This window comes from Alexandromys fortis, unplaced genomic scaffold (assembly GCF_014885135.2).
Source record: "Alexandromys fortis isolate MF-2015 unplaced genomic scaffold, M_Fortis_MF-2015_v1.1 scaffold_9, whole genome shotgun sequence".
Lineage (NCBI taxonomy): Eukaryota > Metazoa > Chordata > Mammalia > Rodentia > Cricetidae > Alexandromys > Alexandromys fortis.
In genome coordinates this window covers 202002-227008 of record NW_026067892.1, presented here as the reverse complement: position 1 = coordinate 227008, position 25007 = coordinate 202002, and the positions used below count along the sequence as shown (strand labels likewise).

General features: G+C 52.1%; 2 protein-coding genes across 2 annotated transcripts; one reads left to right on the top strand and one right to left on the bottom strand.

Moving 5' to 3' along the window:
• Positions 1–6330: 6330 nt before the first annotated feature.
• On the bottom strand, positions 6331–16662 carry LOC126499788 (HLA class II histocompatibility antigen, DP beta 1 chain-like). The gene is made up of 6 exons (XM_050139151.1): positions 16520–16662; positions 12293–12559; positions 8685–8966; positions 8093–8203; positions 7547–7579; positions 6331–6889 (listed from the first exon to the last, which is right to left on the bottom strand). Exons 1-5 carry the CDS (start codon positions 16602–16604, stop codon positions 7551–7553), a joined length of 774 nt encoding a protein of 257 aa, XP_049995108.1. The 5' UTR covers positions 16605–16662; the 3' UTR covers positions 6331–6889; positions 7547–7550.
• Positions 16663–19330: 2668 nt separating this feature from the next.
• Positions 19331–24803, top strand: LOC126499795 (RLA class II histocompatibility antigen, DP alpha-1 chain). The gene is made up of 4 exons (XM_050139163.1): positions 19331–19472; positions 22849–23094; positions 23352–23633; positions 23733–24803. Exons 1-4 carry the CDS (start codon positions 19391–19393, stop codon positions 23885–23887), a joined length of 765 nt encoding a protein of 254 aa, XP_049995120.1. The 5' UTR covers positions 19331–19390; the 3' UTR covers positions 23888–24803.
• Positions 24804–25007: the final 204 nt, after the last annotated feature.

Sequence of the window (25007 nt, the reverse complement as noted above, 5' to 3'; positions counted from 1 at the left end):
CATCTGCCCACAAATACAGTTGCCCTCAGGTCTTCAGAGTTAGAAGAAACTCTGGGTGGTTCAGTCTAAATTCTGTGCAAGGGGTAACTTTGCCCACTTCCAAGTCATCAATTTCTGCACATTTTCCAAGACATGCTGTATTCCCCAGGCTTGCCATGTTCTGTTGTCCAAAGCCAAAATTGAAGTCAGGCTCCCCAAATGTACATGTTTTCACACACACACACACACACACACACACACACACACACACAAACAAGCATTTTTATTCCATGGGGCTTCATGTATGTATACAGTTTCTCTGCCTAGGGACTGCTGACCTCCTTCCTTCCCAAGATGCCCTTCTCTGGGCTTGTTCAGTAGCTCAGGTCTGCTCTGGTTAGGAGATCCTAGGGTGCTGGGTACCCCTAGGGGCCTCCTGCTCTCCTGGGGCTTTCCCACCCTCACACAGCATTGCTTGCTCTTGTCTGTCGATTGGAGGTTGAGAGTTACCCCAGGGCCTTACACAATTGGGATGCCCTCCTTACTGAGTGAGGGAGACCGCATGTGTTTGTCCAGTCCATCTGTGACCTGTGGATGGGGTGGCTGAATGTTGCCCATTTGCACCCAACACTCACCTCATCCCCACCCCCATCGCCAACACTTCCCTGTGGTGAGTCCCAGTCTGCACCACCAGGACAGTTTCTGCTGGAGGGCAAAACCATGGAATTTTGGACCCCAACCATTTTTAATGCTAGGAGCCCCCCCCCACCCCTGTACAGGTGCAAACTCAGTGGAGGTAGAGTTCACCGCAGGTGTAGACTCAGCGTAGGGGGAAAATTTAGTGCAGGTAGATACCCCAGTGCAGGTGGAGACCCTAGTGAGGAGCAGACTCAGGGTAGGTGCAGACTCAACACAGATGGAGACAGTTGCAGGTGGAGGCCCCAGTGCAGGAGACAGTGCAGGCAGCGACAGTGTAGATGGAGACAGTGCAGGTACAGATAGTGCAGGTGGAGACAGTGCAGGTGCAGACAGCACAGGTGCAGACAGTGCAGGCACAGACAATGCAGGCACAGACAGTGCAGGTGCAGACAATGCAGGTGGAGACCCCAGTGCAGGCACAGACAGTGCAGGTGCAGACAGCACAGGTGCAGACAGTGCAGGTGCAGACAATGCAGGCACAGACAGCACAGGTGGAGACCCCAGTGCAGGCACAGACAGTGCAGGTGCAGAGAGCGCAGGTGGAGATGACAGTGCAGGTGGAGATCCCTCCTGCATCTGAATGCCCCAGTTCTGCCTTTCTGTCTCTCCTGTCAACTACTTAAGTTGTCTTTCCCCACTGCAAAGTAATCAGAATGATCCAGTTGGGGGCATGATGGCACATGCCTTTAAAAGCATTGGGAGGCAGAGACAAGTAGATCACTGAGTTCAAAGCCAACTTGGTCTACACAAATTCCATGCCCCAGAGCTACATATAGACACCCTGTCTCAAAAACAAACAACCCAGAGCAATGCAGGCCTATGATACCATGAAATCTTTTCTCCTTCTTTGCCCATCGATTTATTTCTTATTCCTCAGCCCCTAAGAGGACTGAAGTGTGTGTGTGTGTGTGCGCGCGCGCACATGCGTGTGTGTGTGTCTGTGCGCGCAATGCGTGTGTGTGCGCACATGCGTGTGTGTGTGCGCGCGCGCAATGCGTGTGTGCGCGTGTGTGTGTGTGTGTTGTCATCATCTCGTCCACCCAGTGTCACCGTGGATGGAATTTTGGGGATCCCGTGTGCCTTTCCATGTCTATAGTTAAGTCTGGAGAGAGACCTCTCCCTCCCTGGCTCTCTCCCTGGCCCCAGAGACGCTCACCCTCCCCACCCACACTCATTCCCAGCAGGGCTGGGCCAGAGCTGAGGTTTGGCCAGGGCTCTCCCTGCAGCTGGTACTAAACCGCAGAGGTCACCCATAGAGCACAGAGGGGAGTGTCCCCAAAGATCACTTTTGCTTTGAACTCCGACAGCTTTTCTCCATGGAAACAATGCCACACCATTACTCAAATAACTTTTACATTTGGAGTTAGGTCCCCAGGCCAACCCACAACACACTATAAAATTACTCTGCCAACCAACCCGATTGGAGAGTTCAGAGCAGCTCCGCCAATTGGCAGCTGCATGGCAGGTTCACAGCCTCTCCCTGCAGGGGCCTCTCCTTTCTCTCTAGGAACCTTGGGCCTGGCCCTCAGCAGGGTGGGAGGAGCCGAAGGGCAGAGAGTCTGAGCTGGTATTCTGGGGTGGCGCTGGGGTTGGGGTGTCCTGACATGTAGGCATGTGGGTGCTGGCAGTGGCTCTGATGGCTTGGGGCAGAGGACATTTCCGTGTGTGTGTGTGTGTGTGTGTGTGTGTGTGTGGGAGAGAGAGAGAGAGAGAGAGAGAGAGAGAGAGAGAGAGAGAGAGAGAGAGAGAGAGGATGAAGGAGAATCAGGAAGACAGTGGCAAGTGCTCCAAGGTTTTGAGGCTCCACAGTGGTTCTGTCTGGGACAGACCATACCAGCTGCTGTAGGAGGTAATGGATCTAGAAAGATTTCTGTCTCCGAGTTTAACTGAAACCTCAAATTAGAGGGAGACATTGGTGTCACCAGAACAGGCCAGAATAGGACAGAATTGTGGGGAGGATGGTGACACAGCCCCACAGCCCACTGTCCTGTTGGTGGCTTAGAAGAGGAGGAGGAAGAAAGAGTGGGAGGGAGTCCCAAGTGGCGGTCCCCTAGCCTGTCACACCCTGGCAGCTGCTACTTGGCTTTGGGCATTCCTGATTTATGAGTTAAAAATAATCTTATAAGCCAGGGGTGGCGGTATATGTCTGCAAACCCAGAACCTGGGGAGCCTGAGTGTTGTAGAAGGCCGCTTATTCCCGGCTGCCCAGACTCGAAATAATCACACAGAAACCACATTATTTACAATACTGTTTGGCCAATAGCTTAAGCATATTTCTAGCTAGCTCTTATATCCCAAACTAACCCATCTCCATTAATCTGTGTATTGCCACGTGGCTGTGGCTTACCAGCAAAGTTTCAGCATGTCTGTTTCTGGCAGCGGCTTCATGGCTTCTCCTTGACTCTGCCTTCTTTCTCCCAGCATTCAGTTTAGTTATCCCAGCTACCCAAGTTCTGCCTTGCGCAGGCCTAAGACAGTTTCTTTATTAACCAATGGTAATCACGGTACACAGAGGGGAATCCCACATCAGCTGAGGCAGGAGGATTGCTTAGTCTGAGGTTAGCCTTAGCTATGTTGTAAGTTAGAGGGCAGTCTGGCTACAGTATGAACCCTACCACAAACAGTGAAACAACAGAACAAAACCATGAAGAACACACTTGGGCCGCTGTTGCCTGGAACACTGTATATCCTAGAAGGCCGGGGGCCTTCCCTGCTCTCTGCATTAGGCTAGGTGGGAAAGGAGAGAAGGAAGGGAGGGAGGAGCAAGGCTCCAGCTGCCTCCCAAAGACGTTTCTATGTGGTAGGGTAGAGACTCAGGTTTGAGGTGTGTGGCCGCTGTTCCTGTGAGCTTGATAGAGCAGAACTGTGAAAATCACTGCCACCTTCTTCCTGGAGAGCTTCTGAAAGCCTCCAGTTTGCTGAGGGGAGGTGCCATCACAGAGCCTTGGATGCTCATAACCGTCCTATCCATATTTAATGGCCCTTTCATGGGAAGTAGCCTTGTGGGCTGTCTCTCTGGTCCTTTGTTGTGTAACATTCTATTTGTAAGGAAGTGTTAAAACTCAAACTGGTCTAAAGTGGGGCTGTCAATCCTGCAGGGAGTCCTCTTAAAACCCAGGAAGTGGCCAGGCAGTGGTGGTGCATGCCTTTATTCCCAGCACTCAGGAGGCAGAGGCAGGCGGATCTCCACGAGTTCAAAGTCAACCTGTACAGAGAGAGTTCCAGGACAACCAGAGCTACACAGAGAGACCCTGTCTCTAAAAATAAAACAAAAAACCAAAACCAAAACAGAAAAACAACCAAACAACAACAACAAAAAAGCTCAGAACATGAACAACTCAAAAGCTCCAGGAAGTCCCTGAAGCTGACCAGATTTCCCAGGTCCTTCCCTTCAAGTGCATCTGAGCAGAAAGAACAGCTGGGGGCACTCGGACCCGCTGAGCTGCCTGAAGAGACTCCAGCACATCAGGCTGCTGCCAAGCTGTGCCCTGTACCCCAGGTTTCCAGTTTCACGAGCCATCACCAACGCTGGAGTGGGTTCTTGACAGTGTAGCTGTCATTGACTGTAAGAAATCCAGCATCCACGCTCCACAGAAACCCCAAAAGACTTAAGCCATTGGTGCCCCACCTTGGAATTTCTTTGTTGGTTCGCTATCTGGGGTGAGGAGGTGTTTATTCACGTCTCATGGAGAATGGCATCAGACAACACCCTAAATGAAGAACGGGTAGCAGCCCAGATGCAGGAACAAATCAGGTCTTTGCGTCAGTGAAAACCAAATGGGCCCCTTCCCTCTGTGGAGGTAATCCTGTCAGCCCCTGCTGGTCTGCACTGTTAACCTGTGCCTGAGCTGTCTGAGGCTGTCCCAGGCATAGGAGGTGAGAGAGTGCCTGTCATGTTCCTCAATCCCGCAGCTCCTGTGAAGGTCGTGACCCCAGCCTCTTCCGTCTCTGAAGGGCTCAGAAGCCATGACCACTCCAGTAAGTGTGGGGCTCATGGTGACACACTGTCCTGCTGTGTCCACATCTCCTCTTGGAAACCAGGCAGAGGCTGGCTCTTCTTATTGAAGGTTTACCACAGTCTCAGTGGGGTTGCTTCTCTTTTCTTTGAAGATAGAATCTCACTTTGTAGCCCAGGCTGGCATCAAACCTGTAAATGATGCTCCTGCCCCTGCCTCCCAAGGGTTGGGGATTACAGGTAGGCATCAGTATGCCTGGCTTAGGAGTCTTAAATATTATCTTTGTGTAAAATGTTTTGACTACAGCAGCAAGTGTCCCCAGACACTGGTACTACAGCAGACTTAGGAGGAAGGGTCTTGGGATTCGTCTCACCTTGTGAGAGGACCTTGGTTTCAGGCAAAGCTCCTCAGCCTCAGAGGATATGTCAAAGGAGGAGTGTTCCTGTGTGTGTGTGTGTGTGTGTACACGCACACACGTGCACGCTCCTGTGAGTTTATGTGCACCAAGGGCATGCAGCTGATGGTGGAGGTCAGAGGGTGGGACTCCCAGAGCTGGAGTTACAGGTGGTTGTCATCCTCCTGATGTGGCACTGGGATTCAAACTGAGCCCTCTGCAGGATCAGGAAGTACTTTTAGCCACCGCGCCATCTCTCCAGCCCCAGGAAGTGAGTTCTTAAATCTTATGCATTCTTTGTCTTAGAGTCTCTATTAATTCCTCTTCTCACACTGTGACCAGAACCCTGAGGAGAAGCTCCTGAGGGAGGAGGGGTTTACAGCACCTCACAGTTCTGAGGGAGTCAGGTCATCACTGTGGAAGGGGCGTGGCCATAGCACAAGACAGCTGGTCACACTGGTCAGCAGTCAAGAACTAGACAGCAAACAGGAAGTGGGCTGGGCTGCAAAACCTTGAGACCAGTCCTCCAGTGCTCCACTTCCTCGAGCAAGGCTCCATTGCCTAAAGATTCTGTGAGTCTCAAATAGCACCTCCAGTTGGAAACTAAGTGTGCAAATACATGAGCCCATGTGGGACATTTTACACGCACAACCCCATGTGGATATCTCACAATCAAACCACAACAGTGATTCGGTGACATTCGGTGGCTTCTGTGTCTACAGAACTGGGCAGTGTTTGGTAATCTGACCACTTGGGGCTGGCTTCCTCTGTAACTTTATCAGCTTGCTAATGGGTCTGTTATGCTCTGGGGATTGAGATCCTGGGGGCTGATGAGCCATGAAGAGTTGCTTTACCTCCATCTGCCCTGCACTCTGCAGTGATTTCATTTCTCCAATTCTCTGGCATCATCTTTACACCCATTCCCATAAAGCCCACTCAGACAGCCTTAGACAAAGATTATAAACCAATCTGCCCACTGTGGCTACAATGGAAAAACAAAATGCTGTGGATCCCGAGTGGCTGCAGTGGGCAGTGGGCCATGAGACCACGCTGCAGGTCTCTGAGTGGGGGCAGGCAGTGGGCAGGGGTCTCTAGAGCAGCCAGTCCCAGGCAGGGATGGTGCAGTTCCCCAAGTGGCTGCAGTGGGCCACAATGGGCAGCAAGTCCCATGAGAAGAGACAGACAGATGGGCATGCCACGAGACCACGTCTCAGGTCTCTGAAGGTGCCTGGTCCAGGGCAGGGAGCCACGTGGGCAAGAGACAGAGACATGGATAGGCACACCATGCAGAGTGAGGTTGGATATTTATTTAGTGGGTTATGGAAGGGAAGGGAGAAGAGCAGAGAGAGAGAGACAGGAAGGGGGAAGGGGAGAAGTGGGGAGAAGGGAGAGACAGAAGCTGCCTCTTCGAGAGGGAGACAAAAGAGGAAGGGACTCAGGCTGGAAGCTGAAGATCAGCTTGCCTCGCAGAGGGGGCTGTGGCTTGTCTCTTAAATGGACAGGACAGATCATTACAGTGGCAGCTACTGGGTCATTCTGAGGCCATGTTTGAAGTTAGGCTTTGGATCTGAAATCCTTCCCCAAAGGCTCACGGATCCATGGCTTGGAGCTTGTCAGTGGATTCGCCCTTTGGTGGGTTTATTTCTGTTCATATTTATGTGTGCATGTATGTATTCACGGATGGCAGAAGAACAGGTCCTTTGGGGTTGGAGTTACAGACAGCTGAAAGCTGTTGCGCGTGGATGCTGGGGACTGAACCGGGGGCCTCTAGAATTCAAGTGCTTGACTGCTGAGCCGTCTCTCCAGCCTCTGCTCAGTTTGTGGATTGTCGGGAGCTGGTGGACACCATGGAAGGTGGAACCTGGTCGGAGGAAGAGATCAGTGAGCACATACCCTTGAAAAATATCACTAGTTTCCAGACCCCATTGTGTGTGTGCATGCATGCATGTGTGTGTGTTGTGTCTGTGCATGTGTGCTTCTGTGCGCCTGTGCATCTGTGTGTGTGTGCGCGTGCATCTGTTTATGACTCAGAAATAGCTTTTTTCTAAGCACTATGGAGGAAAACATGTCACTGTGATTCTGTCTTCTCCTCCTCTAAGTCCCAGGACAGAGAAATTAAGACCTTGTAAGACAGTGTTGGGGCCTGGAGAGACAGCTCAGGGGTTAAGAGCACTTGTTGCTCTTGCCAAGGACCCAGGTTCAGTTCCCAGCACCCACATGGTGGCTCACAACCATCTGTAACTTTAGTTCTAAGGGATCTGATGCCCTCTGCTGGCCTCAGCAGGCACCAGCATGCAGGTGGTGCACAGACACACGTGGATACAAGCTTTCACCCTCAAAATAAAACTAAGTAGTCTTTAAAAAGGCTGAGTGTAATCTTGTAAGAACAACTTACCTCAGCTTCTTTCCTCAGTGGTGGGAGCCCCACTCTTCCCCACACTCCCTCAGGGGCTGAGCCTGAGAGGGGAATTCAGGCCTGAGATGCTCTGACCACAAGGAGACAGACACAGCATCTTACCTGCTCACGGAGATCCTGGAGATCTCAGCTGAGCTGAATGAGGGGATGAACGGGAAAGGCATTCAGCTGTGAAGTCCCCTCCGATGGTGAGAGAGCCTCCCATCCCTCCACACCTCCTTCACTGCAAGTTCCCCGAAGAAGCCTGGCGGTCAGACCCCAGGCTGGGGTTTCCTCTCTCCCTACAGGACAACTTTGCTCTGATACCAGTTCCAGTGGCTTCTAGAACTCTCCAGTATCACTTTTCTGCCTTTGGCTCTTCTGTAGACAGGAAGGTGTATCAGGGAAAGGCTAGCCCAGTCACCTGCCAGGATTCTAGGCTAGCTCCAACTACCTGCCAGAATTCTAGGCTAGCCCCAGTCATCTGCCTGGATTCTAGGCTAGCCTCAGCCACTTGCTAGGATTCTAGCCACCTGCCTGGATTCTTCATTTCACATTTCTGGTGTCTGGGCTGAGACCGAGTCTCATTGTGTAGCTCAGGCAGGCCTTGAACCTGCGACCCTCCTGCCTGTGTTGGCATTAGAGGCAGCGGCTCCACACACTTCTCACCCTTCTTGTGCTTCAACTGCATGACGATGCCCACTGCCAGGAAGAGGAGTCCCAGCACCAGGCCACACATTCCCGTCAGCATCTTGTTTCGGGCAGAGTCAGACCCGACTTCTGGAAAGGAGAATTCAGGGTTTGTGTCTTCTCAGCAGGCACACCACTCCTGACTGCCCTCTGGTAGGGAGCAGGATACCAATTCAAAGGTCACCAAGAGGGACACACTGTGGGGGAGAATATGTAGAAGGGCCCCGAGATCTAGTCTAGGCTGGTGTCTTCTAATGGGCACGAGTGTGGATTCTGGCAGCTGCTTCTCAGACAAGGACAGACTCCAGACAGAATGAGGAAGTCAGGCCCAGTGTGAGGGCGGGGCAGGGGACGTCCGCCTCCCTAGACTTCTGACAAGGGCAGATCAGCAGGCCAGGGACAGGCTCTCCTCTCAGGCCTCCAGCTCAGAACCAACTTTAGGGGCTTCTAGGAAGTACGGGGATGGTCAAGACCCCACATGCAAACACTTAGGGCAGTATTGGGGACCATGAGCCAGGGTGCTGCCAGCTCTACAGAATGGGGATCGAGGAGGATCCTCAGGGTGACTCACTCCACTCTACAGTGACGGGGCTCTGCAAGCTGGGGTGCTCCACATGGCAGGTGTAGACGTCTCCCCGCTGAGGGGTCATCTCCAGCATGACCAGAATCTGGAAGGTCCAGTCCCCATTTCGGATCAAGTTGGTGGACACGACCCCGGCAGTTTCCTCTTGGCCATTCCGGAACCAGCGGACTCGAATGCTGCCTGGGTAGAAGTCTGTGGTGTGGCAGACCAGCAGGTCTTGGTGCTTCGGGCTGACCTTCTTGGAGGGTGCCACGTGCACCTTAGGCTGAACTAGGAGTGGGAAAGGAGTGACATGTGAGAGTGTGACTCTGTGGGACACACCTTTGATCCCAGCACTCGGGAGGCAGAGGCAGTGGGTCTCTGTGAGTTCGAGGCCAGCCTGGACTACAGAGTGAGTTCCAGGGTTGTTGTTGTTGTTGTTGTTGTTTTTTTACAGTGAGACTCCCACTTTTTCAACTTTTGTCATGGTGAGAAGGATGTAGGATTCATTCAAATAATTTTTTAAGATTTATTTATGTTATCGTATGTGTATGAACATTTTGCCTGCATGTATGTCTGTGCATGCCTGGTGCCCTGGGAGGTGAGAGGAGTGACGGACCCCTCGGAACTGGAGTTACAGACGTCTGAGCCACCATGTGGTTGCTGGGAATTGAACCTGGGTCCTCTGGAGGAGCAGTCAGTGCTCTTAACCACTGAGCCATCTCACCAGCCCCTTGAATAATTTCTTGAAGTTAATGTAAGGACAAAAGCATTCGTTGGCTTTCCACTTTAAATGTTTTCAAACATTTCAAAAATTGAATTATGTTTATAGGTGTGCTTGTGTGTGGGTTTGTGCACGAGGCTGCAGTGCCCGAGGAGGCCAGAAATTACAGGTGGTTGTGGCATTAACATGGGTGCTGGGAACCAAACTGGGGCCTTCTGCTAGTGCAGAGCTCACTCTTAACTGTGGAGCCACCTTCCCAGCCCACCCCTAATCTAACATACAAGACAAGTCTCATGGGACTCACAAAACAATCTATGTATTTTACTACCTTGGGTCGGTATAACCTCCAAGACCTCACTCTTCACAGCAACGCCTTTGAAACAACACTCTGAGCTCCTGTGTGAGAATTCTCCACCACTCCCAACTTCCTCTTCTGTTTTGTGGGTGCTCAGGAAGTCAGGCATAGAGGGAGGTCTCTGCATGTCTCTCCCCTCGTCCACTCCCCTGATGCTCAAACTCAGCATCCACTGTGCTGTCCACTCCGTGTGACCTCACAGCCCTCCAGAGAGCTGCTGCTTTTGGACGCCTGCCACCAGGTTGCTCCCCCCTTAGAGGCTAGAAAACAGCAGCCTGCCATGCAGAAAGGCTGGTGCAGGGGGATTTCCACAGGCAGAGTCCTGGCCCCTAGGCCTATCGGTTTCTAGTACCTATACCTAGTATCTACACCAACACCCTGACAATGGGCGCACGCTCCTGACAATGGGGGCATGCTTCTCACAGTGTCCGTTGTCCATTGGTTCTTGGCCTCAGGCCAGGCTGCCCACACTGCTAGAAACTCAAGGAGATGCCCTTTTAGAGCCACTTGGATCACTTTCATAACTCCACAGTTCTTCATTCAACTCCTTCCCTCCATTTGAATTCCTGGACTTCAAGCTTGTCTGTTTTGTGCCTGTAGTAATACAACTGGCCTCTAGGGGGCGCTAGAGCTAAATCTACAGGCCTAAGGGACTTTCTACTTTAAAAAATATATTCACAAAGACAAGAGATTTCCCATGTCTTATGGCTGCACGCTGAATGGTCACTGAGCATCTATATGATTGTTTCTAGAATTTTCTCAGTTACCCACACTAGACACCTAGTCCAGACGGGTGCAGCGATGCACTCCTGTGAATCCAAGCATTCCCGAGGCAAAAAGGAGGAAAAACCCATAACTTCGGGGTTGTCTGAGTTACAGAGATCCTTTATCAAGGGGGACTGGGATGGAGATGGCTCAGCAGTTAAGAGCACCTGCTACTCTCCCAGAGGACCCAGGTTCAATCCCCAGCATCCATATGGCAGCTCACAACTGGGATCTGATAGCCTCTTCTGGCCTTCTCAGGCACTAACAGATACAGATACGGTGTGCACAAACAGACAGACAGACATACCAGCAAAACACCTGCACACATAAAAAATTTTTTTAAAAGAAAAGAAATTTCATAACTCTTGCTCATTTTGTTTTGTTTTTATTGATTATTTGGTTATTTATTTTGAGTAATTTTAAGATTAAACTGCAAAGGTCTTTCCTCTCATAATTAACGCCGTCGTTACTATTGCTAGGATGTTAATCCCTTATGCACTGCTCCAGCCTTTTCTCTTCCCTGCTCACTTAGCACTCTGAGAACACAGCTGCAGCCCTGACACTGCCTGCTTCTCCAACGGTTCCCTGTGGGGCATGCCCGGCTACAATCCTAGGACTTTCTTGAGTCTGGCGGGTGGTGAGTTCTAGTCCAGTCTGGGTTACACAGTGAGCCTGTCTCAACAGCTGCACTCAGGGTCTGCCAGCACTTAGCACCGTCCCTCCTGGAACTCTAACACAATTGTTCAGACCTCAGCGCCGCCAAGTGTGGATCTGGGCGGTGCTGAGCAGAGCGAGTCAGGACATTCTGGGGTGATTCACCCAGGGCTCTCTGCATCCTGGCAACCGAGCACACTGAAGGAAAGGGTGCCAGCCTGCAGTTGAGGGCAACCCCATAGCTCAGGTCACTGTTCCGATTCCTTCCCAGTCTGTCCGGGTGCTCACTCATTCCTGGGAGTCAGGGCTTAGCCAATGACTGGAGTCCCGATTTCTAAAGAGAGTATTAAAGGCATGTCCCCACACACTCTCCCCTGTGCCTGCGGAAGGCTCCCCACGTCTCCTCAGGTTTCCTCGGGATGGTTACCAGGCTCCTTCACTCCAAACGCTGAGGGGCTCGGAGCCAGGGCTCTTTTCTCCCAGCCTTGCGGAATCCCGCACAGCTCATCTTCCCCCGGACTCTCTGACTGCTGTGTCTACCCCCTCTGTCAGCTCTCTCTGATTTTCTGACCCCTCAGCTTCTGCCGACTTCTGACTGTTGGCCCCCTGTTGTCTGTTACCTGTCTACCTGTGACACTTCTCTGGCCCCGGTTTGCTTCACTTCCCGGTCTCCTCACAGGGACTACTGCCCTTAGTCAGTACCGGTCCGCTGTCCCCAGGACTCAGCTTTATTCTCTTTACTGATTGGTCTCCCTAGATGACCTCACCCGGCAGACCCTCCTACATCTGTCCTTGAGGCCTGAGTCGTCCCCCCCCCCTCCCCCGCATCCCTACCGTGTGGCTGCACACGGCCTGTGCTGCCGGGAGGTGGCACTTGATGCCCATCTCCCCACAGTCCCCTGCGACTGTCCATGGCCCGGCTCCCTTCACCCCACAGCCTGCTGGTTACAGACGCGACAACGCTCTTGATATTGCCTATTCTCACCTCTGTTTATAATCTTGCTCTGCACCATTGGCCCTGGCCCCTTTCCCCCAAGGCTCCCCCTGCTCCCACCCGGTCGGTCCCCCGGGGCTGCTGCTGCTGCTCCCGCCTGGATTTGTTCTCCAACCGGACCTCACCTTGGCGCTTCACGGTGAAGGCCTGGTTCAGCTCGTAGTTGTGTCTGCACACCGTGTCCACCTCGGCCCTCCGTCGCTCCATGTAGTCCTTCTGGCTGTTCCAGGACTCGGCCCACGGCCGCCCCATGGCGGTGAGCGCGCGGAACTCGCCCACGGTGCTGTCGAAGCGCATGAACTCCTCGCGGTCAAAGATGCACCTCATGATGTAGCGCTGCGTCCCGTTGTTCTCCGCGTAGCACTCGTGCAGCGCGCGCAGCAGGTGGTTCTCTGCGGGCATCAGAAGCCGATCCTGGGGCGCTGGGACCCCGCCCTTTCCCACTCTCCACCTCTTCTTCTTTCTCTTCCTCTCTCCTTCTTCTCGCTTCTCCGCTTCTCTCTCCCACTTTCTCCTCCCCTTTCTGTCTCTCTCTCTCCCTCTAAGTTTAGTTAGTGCTGCCCTTGCGTGCACGGCTGTGGGGCCATCCACTGGAGCATGGGACACTCTCAATGACCACACATTCAAAAAGAAATGATTCTGGGGCTTGGACGGAGGCTGGGTGGTTAAAAGCACTGCTGCCCCTGCAGAGGACCTGCACCCATATGATGGCTCACAGCCATCTGGACCGCCAGTTCCAGGAGATCAAAGGCTGCCTGGCGTCCAGTTGCACCAGGCACACTACTAGTGATGCACAAACATACATGCAGGTAAAAACTCTCTGCCGCGTGGGCACACACACACAGCCTTCCTCTTCCTGCAGCTCCCTAGGCGTTGGCTGCCTCATGGTGAGGTTCACAGGGCATAAAAGGACTCCCTGTTGAGGGGACACCAGGGAAGGGTTGAGGCACCGAGTTTACAGTTCTGTGAGCTGCTGGGTGGGGTGACACTTCACATGGGGCCACCTGGAGTCCCTAAGAAGTGAGGCTGCAGGGGAGGGCTTGGGGTCCTGGGAAAGGTGCTGATCCTTCTATCTGTGGGGACTCCTGCCTGACCCGGCCACCTTGGACACAGTCAAATGTCACCTCCGCCAGGAGCCTCCCCTTTCCCCTTCTCTTCCCATAGCAAGGTGCTTTCCTGTCTGTGCCAATGTCTTGATTACTCCTGCATGCTGGGAATGCAGAAATAAATCCATAAATATAAGATATAGCATGAAACTTCTTAGTCTAAAAGCTAAGGAGCTATTTATTTATTTCACCTTCTGTGACTGCACGTGGGAAGGCTTGGTCTTAAAAGGTGTGGACTGCATGTGTAGAAACACGGTGATGAAATTCACCTCTGTGCATGATAACTTAAAAACTTGATGTGCTGGGCGGTGGTGGCACACGCCCTTAGTCCCAGCACTTGGGAGGCAGAAGCAGACAGATCTTTGTGAGTTCAAGGCCAGCCTGGTCTACAGAGCGAGTTTCAGGACAGGCTCCAAAGCTACAGAGAAACCCTGTCTCGAAACCCCCTCCCCCAAACAAACTAACATACTTGACGCTCTCACAGAGGACTTGGGGTCAGATCCCAGCACCTCTCACAGGGCTGCTCACAACCACCTGTAACTCCAGTTCTAGGGAGTCCAATGCCCTCTTCTGACCTTTGTTGGTACCAGGCACACATATGGTGCACAACAGCATGCAGGCAAAACACACACACACACACACATAAGTAAATAAAAAATATGAAATTAGTTTTTAAAAGATTTGGAATAGCAGCATGGTAGCTCTCACGTGGAACCCCAGAGCTAAGGATGCAGAGACGGGAAGATTGCCGTGAAACTTGGGGCAACCAGGTCTGGGGGGAGGGGTGGACATTGCCCTGGATCTTACTCACTGAAAATCACCAGAGCAGAGCCCTATGGGTCCCCTCATTCCTAGAGGCCGGGTAACTGTTATGAAAGGGGCATGGGAACCCTCCCTCTCTTCCTAGGAGCCGCGAGCAGTGTGGGTCCATTCTGTCTGCCCTGTGCGAGCCTCTGTGGGTCTGTCTGTTCTTTCTCAAACGGGGGAAGCAGAGATGGTGTGGTTGTTCATGTTCCACCCCCTGCAAATTACCATCTCAAAGCAATTCCGGCCTTCTTTCTGCGCCCAACAATGGGCTCCAACACTATCCATCCAGATCAGAAGATTAAACAGACGGTCGCGTTTGTACCACAAGAGGGAGCTCTAAACCGTTCATTACCGTGTTTTCTACCCAGCAGCCTGGGGCCAGGAGCAGCTTGGCGATGTAGGAATGCCTTGATTCCAATTCCAGCACTGCAACTAATAAACACGTTAAACTAAACTAAATAAGGTATCGCTTCATTTAAAAGCATATTGTGTGTTGGTTTGGTGGAGTATGCTTGCAATTCCAGCACTGGAGAAACTGAGGCAGGGGCATTGTGGAAAGCTGGAGACCAGCCTGGACTCTCAAAAAACCGTAACAACAGAAGATACCAGAAGTTAAGGCCAAGTCTGCTCCACCCCACAGTTTCTGAGCTGCATAATTAACACACTGGTGGGATGGCCAATGCATTTGACATGAGATGCTTGTTAATTAGTTAACTTTTTCTATCCTTGTCAGGGGTGACAGAGATGAAGGGGGCTAAAGCCAAAGACAGGAGCCCAGAGCCCAGACAAATCAGCACTGTTTGCTGTAGCTACAGACACTGGGAAACACCATGAGTTCAAGAGCAAACAAACCCGCAGTGCAGGTGCAGGGATAGACAACTATGGGATGGATGCTCTGGTGTTCCCCGTCACCATAGCAACGCCAGAACAACTGGCTCTTCCTGGTGGGCTCAGAAAGACCTGCCCAGCTGGGCCAGAGGATAGGGGAAGGGTGGGAAAATCTAAGGGCACCTTAAGAGCTAGACCCACACTCTGTTCAGAAGTCCTGACCTGCCCCAAGGCAGGCGGCTCTCACTCAGCCCAGAGCCTGGGGCCATCATTCCCCCTCCCCAGCCACCTGCCGCTCATTCTCTGCCTGCCCCACCCTGAATGCGGGTCTTCTCATTTTAATTAATTAGTTTTTATTCCTCCTATATAACATGTTTACAAGCAAGGAAAACAGCTTTCAAACTTTTCTTTGGCAGTACTTAACCTTTGTAAATGGAAGGTAGGGCTGGAGAGATGGCTCAGAGGTTAAGAGCACTGGCTGCTCTTCCAGAGGTCCTGAGTTCAATTCCCAGCAACCACATGGTGGCTCACGACCATCTGTAATGAGATCTGGCGCCCTCCTCTGGTGTGTGGGCATATATCGAGGCAGAATGTTGTAAATGGAAGGTAGCCATGAAGCAGATAGAACCAGACCGTGCAGGGTCTCCCTCCCCAGCTGCTAAGCCCTTTCCCTTGGTGACTTCACTCTCTGACTGCCAGGATCTTAAAGGCACAGCTTCCACAGCCGAGCGGGTCCCTTAGTTGGGTCTCACAGCCTCTGTGACCAGCAAGGACAGGTCCTCTTGTTCCCCTCAGCAAGTGCACCTGATATCTCAGGAGAAGCCCTGGGGCTCAAGGGCTGGACTCAGGGGTTCAATGCAGTTGTTCCAGAAAAACAGGCAAAACGAAGGCACTGCATTTTAGGTCCATCCCAGGATGTGGTAGCTTAGTGCTTACAGCTCTTCCTACGGTGCTCAGAGTAAATCTGGAAAAGGAAGAGGCTTCCTGGGAAACGCTGGATCCCATCAGCCACAGCACTGCACAAGCGGGGGGTGGGGGGGTCCTTCAGCGAGCAGGCTGGCCGGTCACCTACGCTCAGTTCTCTTGTGTCTGCACACCCTCATCTTGTCCTCCCACAGTTCTCAGCCCACTCCAAGACTAGTGAGGGTCTCAGGAAGTCAGCCTGCACAAGAACACTATTGGGGCAGAGCCTCAGCCGGCCTCGCCTTCTCTCAATTAGTGGTCTAAGGGCACAGGCTCCAGCCCCACCCTGGAGGAGCAGGAGCCATTCACTCTCTCTTAACACTGAGTCAGTCGGGTGACTGAGTTCCTTCGAGGCTGTGATGGAGGTGTGGGGGAAACCCAGCAGGCGGAGACTTCTGACCTCTCCATAAACCTTGTCCTGTGAACGCATTCTAGAGCTCTGGGCCCTTTGTCCATAAGACATGTATGCCAACCCCCAGCACCTCTGCCTGGTTCACTGTGTCTATGCGCCTGGGCGTGGGACACGCTGACTGAACAGCAGTGGGGAGGTGAGCCTGCTTTTCTAGCTGGGAAGGAAGGCTGTAGGAGAAGCCAGGAGAAGCCCCACTTCTATGAGGGGACTGTCCTGAGCTAGGCCCTCCGTCTTACCTGGAGGAGCCCCACCCTGGATCCCTCTGCTCAGCAACACCGTCAAAACTGCTATCCAGGGGGCCACAGGGAGCCACGGGAGCATCGTGGAGCTGGAAGGGTGGGTGAGGGGAGGAAATGGTAGCAGGGGATGGAGGACTCCCTAAGCCTGGCTGCCGGGTGAACAGCAGAGACTGTGGCTAAAGTTGTCTGCTATGACCCCAGAATCAGACAGAGTCTGAGGAAAGAACCAATCAGGCTTGAGCTTCCTATGAGTCACCAGTCACTGGGTAGATGGCGGCAGAGGCCTGACCACCTAGTGGGTGATGCAGGTGAGATGGCATCTGAGGAGAGAGGACAGTGACGCTTGCTTTGATAACCTGGGTGCATCGTGAGATTTGGGGGGAATTGTGCTCTGTTCTGAGTGCGGTGAGACGGTCTGCTGAGCCGTCGTCGTCTCGGGGACTCTCGTTCCTCCAATCCCACTGCCTCGCATGCCCTCACGGGACAGGGGATGGGGCTAGGGTGTGAAAGGCGATGCATCGGCAGGACTTCCATAGCGTGTTCTGTCAGCATCCAGCATTCAGACCGAGTCCGGGACCTGTCTGCTTTGCCGCTGCCCAGGGGCATGTTCAGGAGAACCACCTACCCGCATCGTCTTTCTCTCAGAGGTCTGTTGGTCCTGGAGGGAACAGGAGTCCCAGGGCACCTCCCCAGGATACCTTACAGGGTCCCCCAACCTAGGAGTAAGGCACACCCACAACTGTGTAAATATCTGATTTTAAGGAGTTTGATTGGGGACTTGGACGTCTGCAGATGTTATAAACCACCTGACAACGACATTGTGAAGGTCATGTGACAGGAATAGAGCTCAAACTCCTTCAAGACAGTCAGTCAGCCCTGAGGGGATAGAACAGACCGGTAAACAAGGTGAGAGACATAACTACCAAAGCCCAACCTCCTGAAAATATCTGATTATGTCGTGTTTATCATGAATATTTTCATCAACTTCCAAAGGGGATCATTCCCTACTTTATAATTTATAGCTGAATCCTGTGAGGCCACAAATTCTGGTAAAGAAAACATTATCCAACACTCAGGAGGCAGAGGCAGGAGGATCTCTGTGAGTTCAAGGCCAGCCTGGTCTATAGTGCAAGTTCCAGGACAGGCTCCAAAGCTACACTGAGAAACTCTATCTTGAAAAACAAACAAACAGGACTAGAGAGGTGGCTCAGAGGTTAAGAGCACTGGCTGCTCTTCCAGAGGTCCTGAGTTCAATTCCCAGCAACCACATGGTGGTTCATAACCATCTGTAATGAGATCTGGTGTCCTCTTCTGGAGTGCAGGCAGAACACTGTATACATAATAAATAAATCTAAAAAAAGAAAAAGAAAGAAAAACTAAAAAGAAAGAGGAGAAATATTATGTTGGAATCATTTCCTTATATAGATATTAAAATATAAAGAAAATGTTACCATATAGACCTCCATCAAGAGAAGAAAATAATGACATAATATAAAACCTCCATTAGGCATGTGGAGTCTGTGAAACCAAACCTCAATTCTCTAGGGCCCCCGGGCTCCTGATTGGAGTCTCCTTGCCACTCCTGTGCTATAGACAGACAGACACTTAACACCCAGGAGCTCAGAATAGGGGAAGCTGGGTAGAAAGGGGGAGGAGTTCCACGGAGCCAGGACCACAGGGCATCACCCAGTTGGGAACAGCCGACCCACTCCCATCGACTGCCAGCAGAGGGAGCACTGACTGGATGTCCCGCACCGCTTCCATGACTTTGATCTCACACTTGAGCTTCTTTGTCACCCAATCGAGGGCAGCCACATGACCCCGACGACCTCCTAATGCCAGGTGTCTGTGGAGGTGAAGCAGAGTTGACTCAGGGGGCGCCCTGACCTGACGGGAGGAATCATTCGGTCAGCCCCGCCCCAGCCCCTCGACAGACGGAGGAAGCGATGCAGCAACCAGACATGCACGGCATAACCGAGGCGGAGACACGCACGGCATAGCCGAGGTGGGCACAGCTCCTGCAGCTGAGGAAACGCAGCCACATGAGGTCACAAGTCACACAAGGGGAGATGGCTCAGTCAGAGAAGAGCTTGCCACGAAAGCACACAACCTGAGCCTAGATCCCAACCACACGTGTAATCCCAGTGCCGGAGAGGCCAAGGAAGACAGATCCTGCTGGACACAGTCCAGGCGGCCAACAAGCTCCAGGTTCAGTGAGGAACCCGCTCAGCAGTAAGGTGGAGGACTAAAGAGACGGCTGAGCGGTGAGCACCTGCCGCTCCTGTGGAGAACACTGGCTTCGGTTCCCAGCACCCACACAGCGGCTCACAGCTGTCAGTAACTCCAGTTCCAGGGGATCAGGCACCGTCTTCTGGCCTCTATGGGCACCAGGCAGGCATGCAGTGCCCAGACATACACACGGGCCAAACACTCATACACATAAAATAAAATGAAAAATATTGAAAAACAGTGGAGGAAACATCAGAGATGATCTGGTGGCCAGGGTGACAGCGGTGTGGGGGATGTGGGAGACTTTCTATCTAATGGCAGACTCCCCCAGCACCAGGAGGGTGTGTGCCTCACCGTCAAGTCCCCACCCTGACAGCCCCCACCCCAACCCCTGTCAACTTCAGAAAACTCCCTCCTCTTCAGCCCCCTTTACCCAGCAACAGCCGGGTCGGCTCTCTGGCTTCTCTGATTGGCTGACCCAGCCTCGCTGGTTTCCCCGGTCTTTTCATCTGTGTAGTCAGGCTACAGGAAGCCGCCGGGTGTCAGGGTTTCACCTGTCCCCAATCTGTCTCAGTTCTCTTCACTGTCCTGTGATCACAGTCATCAGCGTAGATCCCCAACCCGTGCTCTGAGGGGAGAATGTTCCAGAGTAAAGCTGAGGTCCTGAGAGCCTCCTTCCTGGCTTTCCTACTGAGTCTCCCAGGATTTGCAGCCATCAAAGGTCAGGAGGATGAGGGGACTGGGGTCATCAAAGGTCAGGAGGATGGGGGACTGGGGTCATCAAAGGTCAGGAGGATAGGGGGACTGAGGTCATCAAAGGTCAGGGGGATGGGGGACTGGGGTAATCAAAGGTCAGGAGGATGGGGGGACTGAGGTCATCAAAGGTCAGGAGGATGGGGGGACTGAGGTCATCAAAGGTCAGGAGGATGGTGAGGGGCACAAGGTATGAAGGGAAGGTTCTCCAGGTGTGGCCGTGCACCAGGTGTGGAGGGGAGGTGCATCAGATATCGGGGTGTGCCAGGTGTGGAGTTGGACCGAAAGTGGTAGTGTACCAGGTGGGGGGGGTGCATCAGGTGTGGGCGTGTACCAGGTGTAGAGGAGAACCAGGTGTGGCGGTGCACCAGGTGTGGAGGGGAGGTGCACAAGGTGTGGAAGTACACCAAATGTGGAGTAGCACCAGGTGTGAGGGTGAACCAGGTATGGAGGTGAATCAGGTGTGGTGGTGCACCAGGTATGTATGACAGTGTACCAGATGTGGGGGTGCGCTGGGTGTTGAGATGCATCAGGTATGGAGGTGTACCAAAGATCTAAGAGCTAGCTTAAGTGATTGGCCAAGCAATGATTCAAATAATATAGTTTCCGTGTGATTATTTCAGGTCTGAGCTGCCAGGAATGAATGAACAGTTTCTCCCAACAATAGATAGATATATGATTGATAGATAGATGACAGACAATAGATAGAGAAAGGTAGGTAGATAGAAACAGATGATAGGATGGGTGTATAGATAGATAATAGATAGATGAAAGACAGATATAGATGATAGATAGATAACAGACACATAGGTAGACGATAGACAGAAAGATCATTTTGGCCAGCCTAGAATAAGAAAATTACTTCTCTCTCCCTCACTTTTTGTAGCGCCGGCCTCTCCAGCATCAACCAAATGGACTTTTCCTTTCTTCCCTATCACAGCTCACTTCCTCTCTTCTCATCGCTAGGTCTTGCCTCTTTAGCCATCTCCCTTTCAGGCTGCACACTGTAGCCACCGAGACCTTCCTAAACCCCGGTCTGATGTCACACCCCTGGCCAAACCTTGTGAGAGTTTCCTGGCTTTCAAGTTGGCATTAAATTCCTAAGGTCAAGAAGTCCGTCTTGACCTCTCTGGCCCTTTCTTCCTGTCTCCTGTTCCATACCTGGAGTTCACTGCGGAAGCCTCTGTGGTTCTCCGAATGCCTGGACCATTCTTCCTGAAGTGGGAAATGGCGTTGCCCACAGCTTCAGTTCAACAGTTCACTCATGGGGAACAGCGCCTTCCCGGGCGCCCGGACGGCAGACAGTATTCAGTGCCTGCTGCAAGTTCTGCGCTCCGTCCTCTCCACCCTTTCCTGTCTGCTCCTGCAGTCAGTGTAAGCGTGGGGGCTAGGAACCAGGCCACATTGCTGTCTCTCTCTCTCTCTCTCTCTCTCTCTCTCTCTCTCTCTCTCTCTCTCTCTCTCTCTCTCTCTCTCTCTCTCTCTGTGGTGTGTTGAGATAGGGTCTCACTCTGTGGCTCAGGAAGAGTTTGAACTTGTGGGCTATCCTCTTGCCTCAGCCTCCCAGATGCTGGGCTTGCAAGCCTGAGCTACCACGCCTTGGCTTGTAATAAGTAGGTTTTTAGCATATTTGTTTCTAGATGATGTTGATTTCTTAGTGTGAGAAGTTCTGAGGACTGAGCCCCATGAACGTTGATTAAGTACCCCACCTCTGAATTGTCTGAGGTTCCTCCAGCTTTTTGTACTTTTTATTTTGAGATAATTTGGAACTAAATTGTCCAGACTGGCCTTGAAACTGAAATTCTCCTGCCTCAGCTGTAGCTGGGATTACAGGCCTGCGACACCAGATGGTATGAAAATGACTGTTGAAGGAAAACACTTTGTTTCATATCTGACTGATCTTTAGAACTCAGAATTTGTGAAAATAATTAAAAAGTGTAAGCCAGTTTTTAAGAATAATTTATTTGTATTTTGTGTACATTGGTGTTTTGCCCTCATGCATGTGTGTGTGAAGGTGTCAGATCCCCTGGAACAGGAGTTACAGACAGTTGTGAGCTGCCATGTGGGTGCTGGGAATTGAACCCAGGTTCTCTGGAAGAGCTCTTAATTGCTGAGCCATATCTCCAGCCACAACTCCCAATTATCTTTTTTTTTTTTGCTTTGTTTTGTTTTTGGAAACAAAGTTTCTCTGTGTAACAGTCCTGGATCTCACTCTGTAGACCAAACTAGCCCCAGATTTACAGAGATTCACCTGCCTCTGCCTCCTGAGTTCTGGGATTAAAGGGGTGCACCACCACCACTGCCCAGCATGAGCCAGTTTTAAATGGTGCTTTAAGGGTTTTTTAATCTCCCTTTTCACCTGTTTTATGAAGAAGATTCCTCTGGCTCCTGAGGAACCTGAAATCCTTCTGAGGGAACATTCTGCTGCTGCTGAACAGTCCAGGCATAGACGCTCCCACCTGCCGGGGCCGGAGATCCACAGGGAAGAGGCAGGGACGCCCAGCCCTCCCCACTCTTTCCCCGCCATTCCAAGTCCACAACGCTCACATGTTTATCACATTGTTGCTAACGATAGCTTGTCTTGTGTTTGCTGTTTCTAACAAACTAATCAAGACTAAGAAACAAAAGATCAAACCACACAGGGATTTCAAATTTAACAACTTCTATAATTCCATTTAAAACAAAATAAAAATGTTTAAAACTGTATTGAAAAATAAAGTTTGAAACCATTGTCAAATCCGTCCTCAAGATTAAAAAAAATGGTCATAATATCAGCACACACTGCAGGTGTGGGCTTATGAACTGAAACGAAAACCCAGAGACCATAAAGAGCCCTACAGCTCAGTGAGCTTTCCCCTCAACTTTCAATTTTCTGCCCGCCTGTCCCTCCATCCCCGTCAGTTCAAACCTAATTTCACATCTGCAGTGGTAGAACTGAGAGCCGTGGGGAGAAGACCGTCTTTCTCCTAATTTCTCATCTCTGTGTGACCTGGTACAAGTTACCTACTCTCTCTGAGTTTCCCTGGTTATTTCTAGGGAAGTTGTAACGTCCACATGAGTCAAAGACATAGCCTACTAGCAAATGCCTGGCGCTCAGTGCTCAGTGAGTTCCCGGGACCCCTGCAGAATCACGGGGTTCTGCCTGGGAGTAAGCAGGGAAGTCTCTCCAGCCCCCTCTCCCCTGTAGCCCCCCTCCCCTGCCTGCTGTTTTCTGTTGCTCCTTCTCCCCACATTTCCCTCTGTCGGCCTTGTCTGACTTTATGAATAACTCCAGCCATCCCCCTGCCTCAGCACCACACAATAGTTCTTACATTTGTCCATCCTTCTGCATCTTGTTTGAACAGCGGACCATGTAGCAATGTATGACATATTCGCACAGACGCAAACGCCGTCGGGTGACTGCATGTATGAGTTTGATGGTGATGAGCAGTTCTACGTGGATCTTGACCGGGAGGAGACAGTCTGGGGCCTGCCAGAGTTCAGCACGGTCTATGGCTTTGACGCCCAGGGGGCTCTGCCCTACATCGCCCGCCTGAAGAGCAACCTGAGAGCCTTGATCCAGAGACACAACATCACCCAGGTCCCCAGTGGTGCGGGTTCTCTCGCTTTTTCCTCTGCCCACCCGGTGGGAGAGGTGGGAGGGCCCTGGCCCACACTCAGAATGGGAGCCCCTAACTCCTTTTGCTGATCTTCTGCTGTAAGTGGGGGACTGGTGTTGGCTCAGTGGAAGGAGTCTCCCAGCTCTCGCTCTGGACCCCAAAGGTGCTGTGAATTTAGCCTGCAGCAGAAGACACTGGGTGGGAACTCATTGACTATCCAGAACTTACCAGGTCCTGTCTCTTCCTAGAGCCTCCCGAGGTGACCGTGTTCCCCAAGAACCCAGTGGAGCTGGGTCAGCCCAACGTCCTCATCTGCCACATCGATAGGTTCTTTCCCCCAGTGCTCAATGTCACATGGCTTCGTAATGGGAAGCTGGTCACTGAAGGGACTTCTGAGACCGTCTTTCTGCCCAGCACGGAACTCAGATTTCACAAGTTCCACTACTTGACCTTCGTGCCCACGGCCGAGGACGTGTATGACTGCAGGGTGGAGCACTGGGGCCTGGACCAGCCAAGCCTCACTCACTGGGGTGAGCAGAACTCCCTCCTCCCCCCAGCACCCCAACATACCTCTCCCGGGACCTCGCGGCCAGCAACCCACTGTGCTAACTGCATCTCATTTCCCACAGAAATGCAGGAGCCGCTCCAGGCTGCGGAGACCATGGAGACTGTGGTCTGTGTGCTGGGCCTGGTGGTGGGCCTGGTGGGCATCGTCATTGGCAGTGTGTTCATCGTAAGAGCTCTGCACTCGGGCCACGACCCCCGGATCCAAGGACCCCTGTGAGCAACGTTAGGGTGGAGTCAGGGAGTCTACTCCTCTGTGCAGAAAGGAGGGAACATTCACACTGATGAAGCAGACACAGATCTCTCGACGGCGAGCAGGACAGAGCTATGAGAGGCGTCACTGACAACCCTGGGAACCCAAGGCTCGGGCCCTGCCCTGAGCATCTGCGCTTGCAGCCACTGTTATCCGTCCTCCATGTGAGGTGCTAACGCCACTGCGGTTTGATGCTTGAGAGATGCTTACGGAGTCTTTGTGCCCACAAGCGCTTTAAGGCCAAGGCCACACAGGCTGTCTGTAACTTCCTCACTACCCTGCCTTTCGTGGAGAAAGAGACCAAGTTCCACCAAGGTCTAGTCTGTCCTGCGCATGCGCGTGCCTAGTTACGTGGTGATGGCTGACGCACAGTTTCCTGTCTCTACTTGGACCCACTGATGGCAAAACTCACATAAAAATTCCCTTCTGGTCTTCTATTTATCAAAACCTATTTATCAAAATCTATTTTATTTCAAATTCTTAGTTTTTTAATTCTCCTGCTGGGTAACGATCTCTCCACGATGACGGCGCCTCTCCCCTTCATCTTCTCGTTCTTCACTCTGGACCTCGGGGCCAAGGTTAAGGCCCCCCCCCCTCCACAGAGGTCCCACGGACTTCAGGGCACCCCTGTTCTGACTCCACGTTCATTCGCTCCTCTGTTCCCTTACTCTCAGGTCTAGCCTCTTCCCCCACACCATATGTAAACACGCTAATGTATTTAGTGAGTTTCCCGTTACATATAGTTACTGCGCGCAATGTGTGGCAGTATTCACCGTTCCTGCGACTTTAGTGAGCTCAGATAGCATCGCCCAGCACGTTTAAAATTTGAACCTCTGGTCTGTTCTGCTCTCACCACCCTCCTGTCTCTACACCTCTGGGATACCTGCGCTGTGTCCCATTATCTCTTAATATTCTCACACAGATCTGCATCTCTGGGATTCATGGACCCTAGAAAGCAGTTTCAGGGAGCTGGGCATGCGGCCCCTTCCCTTGGCTGTGTGCCGCATGTCCACTGCCACTGCTATGTCTATGTCGGTTCCCAGTCTCCTGCAGTGTCTGCAGCCACGTCCACCCCTGCCCTGTACGG

Coding starts and splice junctions, on each gene's coding strand:
- LOC126499795 (XM_050139163.1), top strand. CDS start 19,391: ATGTTCCAGAGTAAAGCTGAGGTCCTGAGAGCCTCCTTCCTGGCTTTC. Junction 19,473..22,848: donor AGGATTTGCAGCCATCAAAG/GTCAGGAGGATG, acceptor TTGTTTGAACAG/CGGACCATGTAGCAATGTAT. Junction 23,634..23,732: donor GCCAAGCCTCACTCACTGGG/GTGAGCAGAACT, acceptor CATTTCCCACAG/AAATGCAGGAGCCGCTCCAG.
- LOC126499788 (XM_050139151.1), bottom strand. CDS start 16,604: ATGCTCCCGTGGCTCCCTGTGGCCCCCTGGATAGCAGTTTTGACGGTG. Junction 12,560..16,519: donor CCAGGGTGGGGCTCCTCCAG/GTAAGACGGAGG, acceptor TGATGCCCGCAG/AGAACCACCTGCTGCGCGCG. Junction 8,204..8,684: donor CCCCGTCACTGTAGAGTGGA/GTGAGTCACCCT, acceptor TCTCCTTTCCAG/AAGTCGGGTCTGACTCTGCC.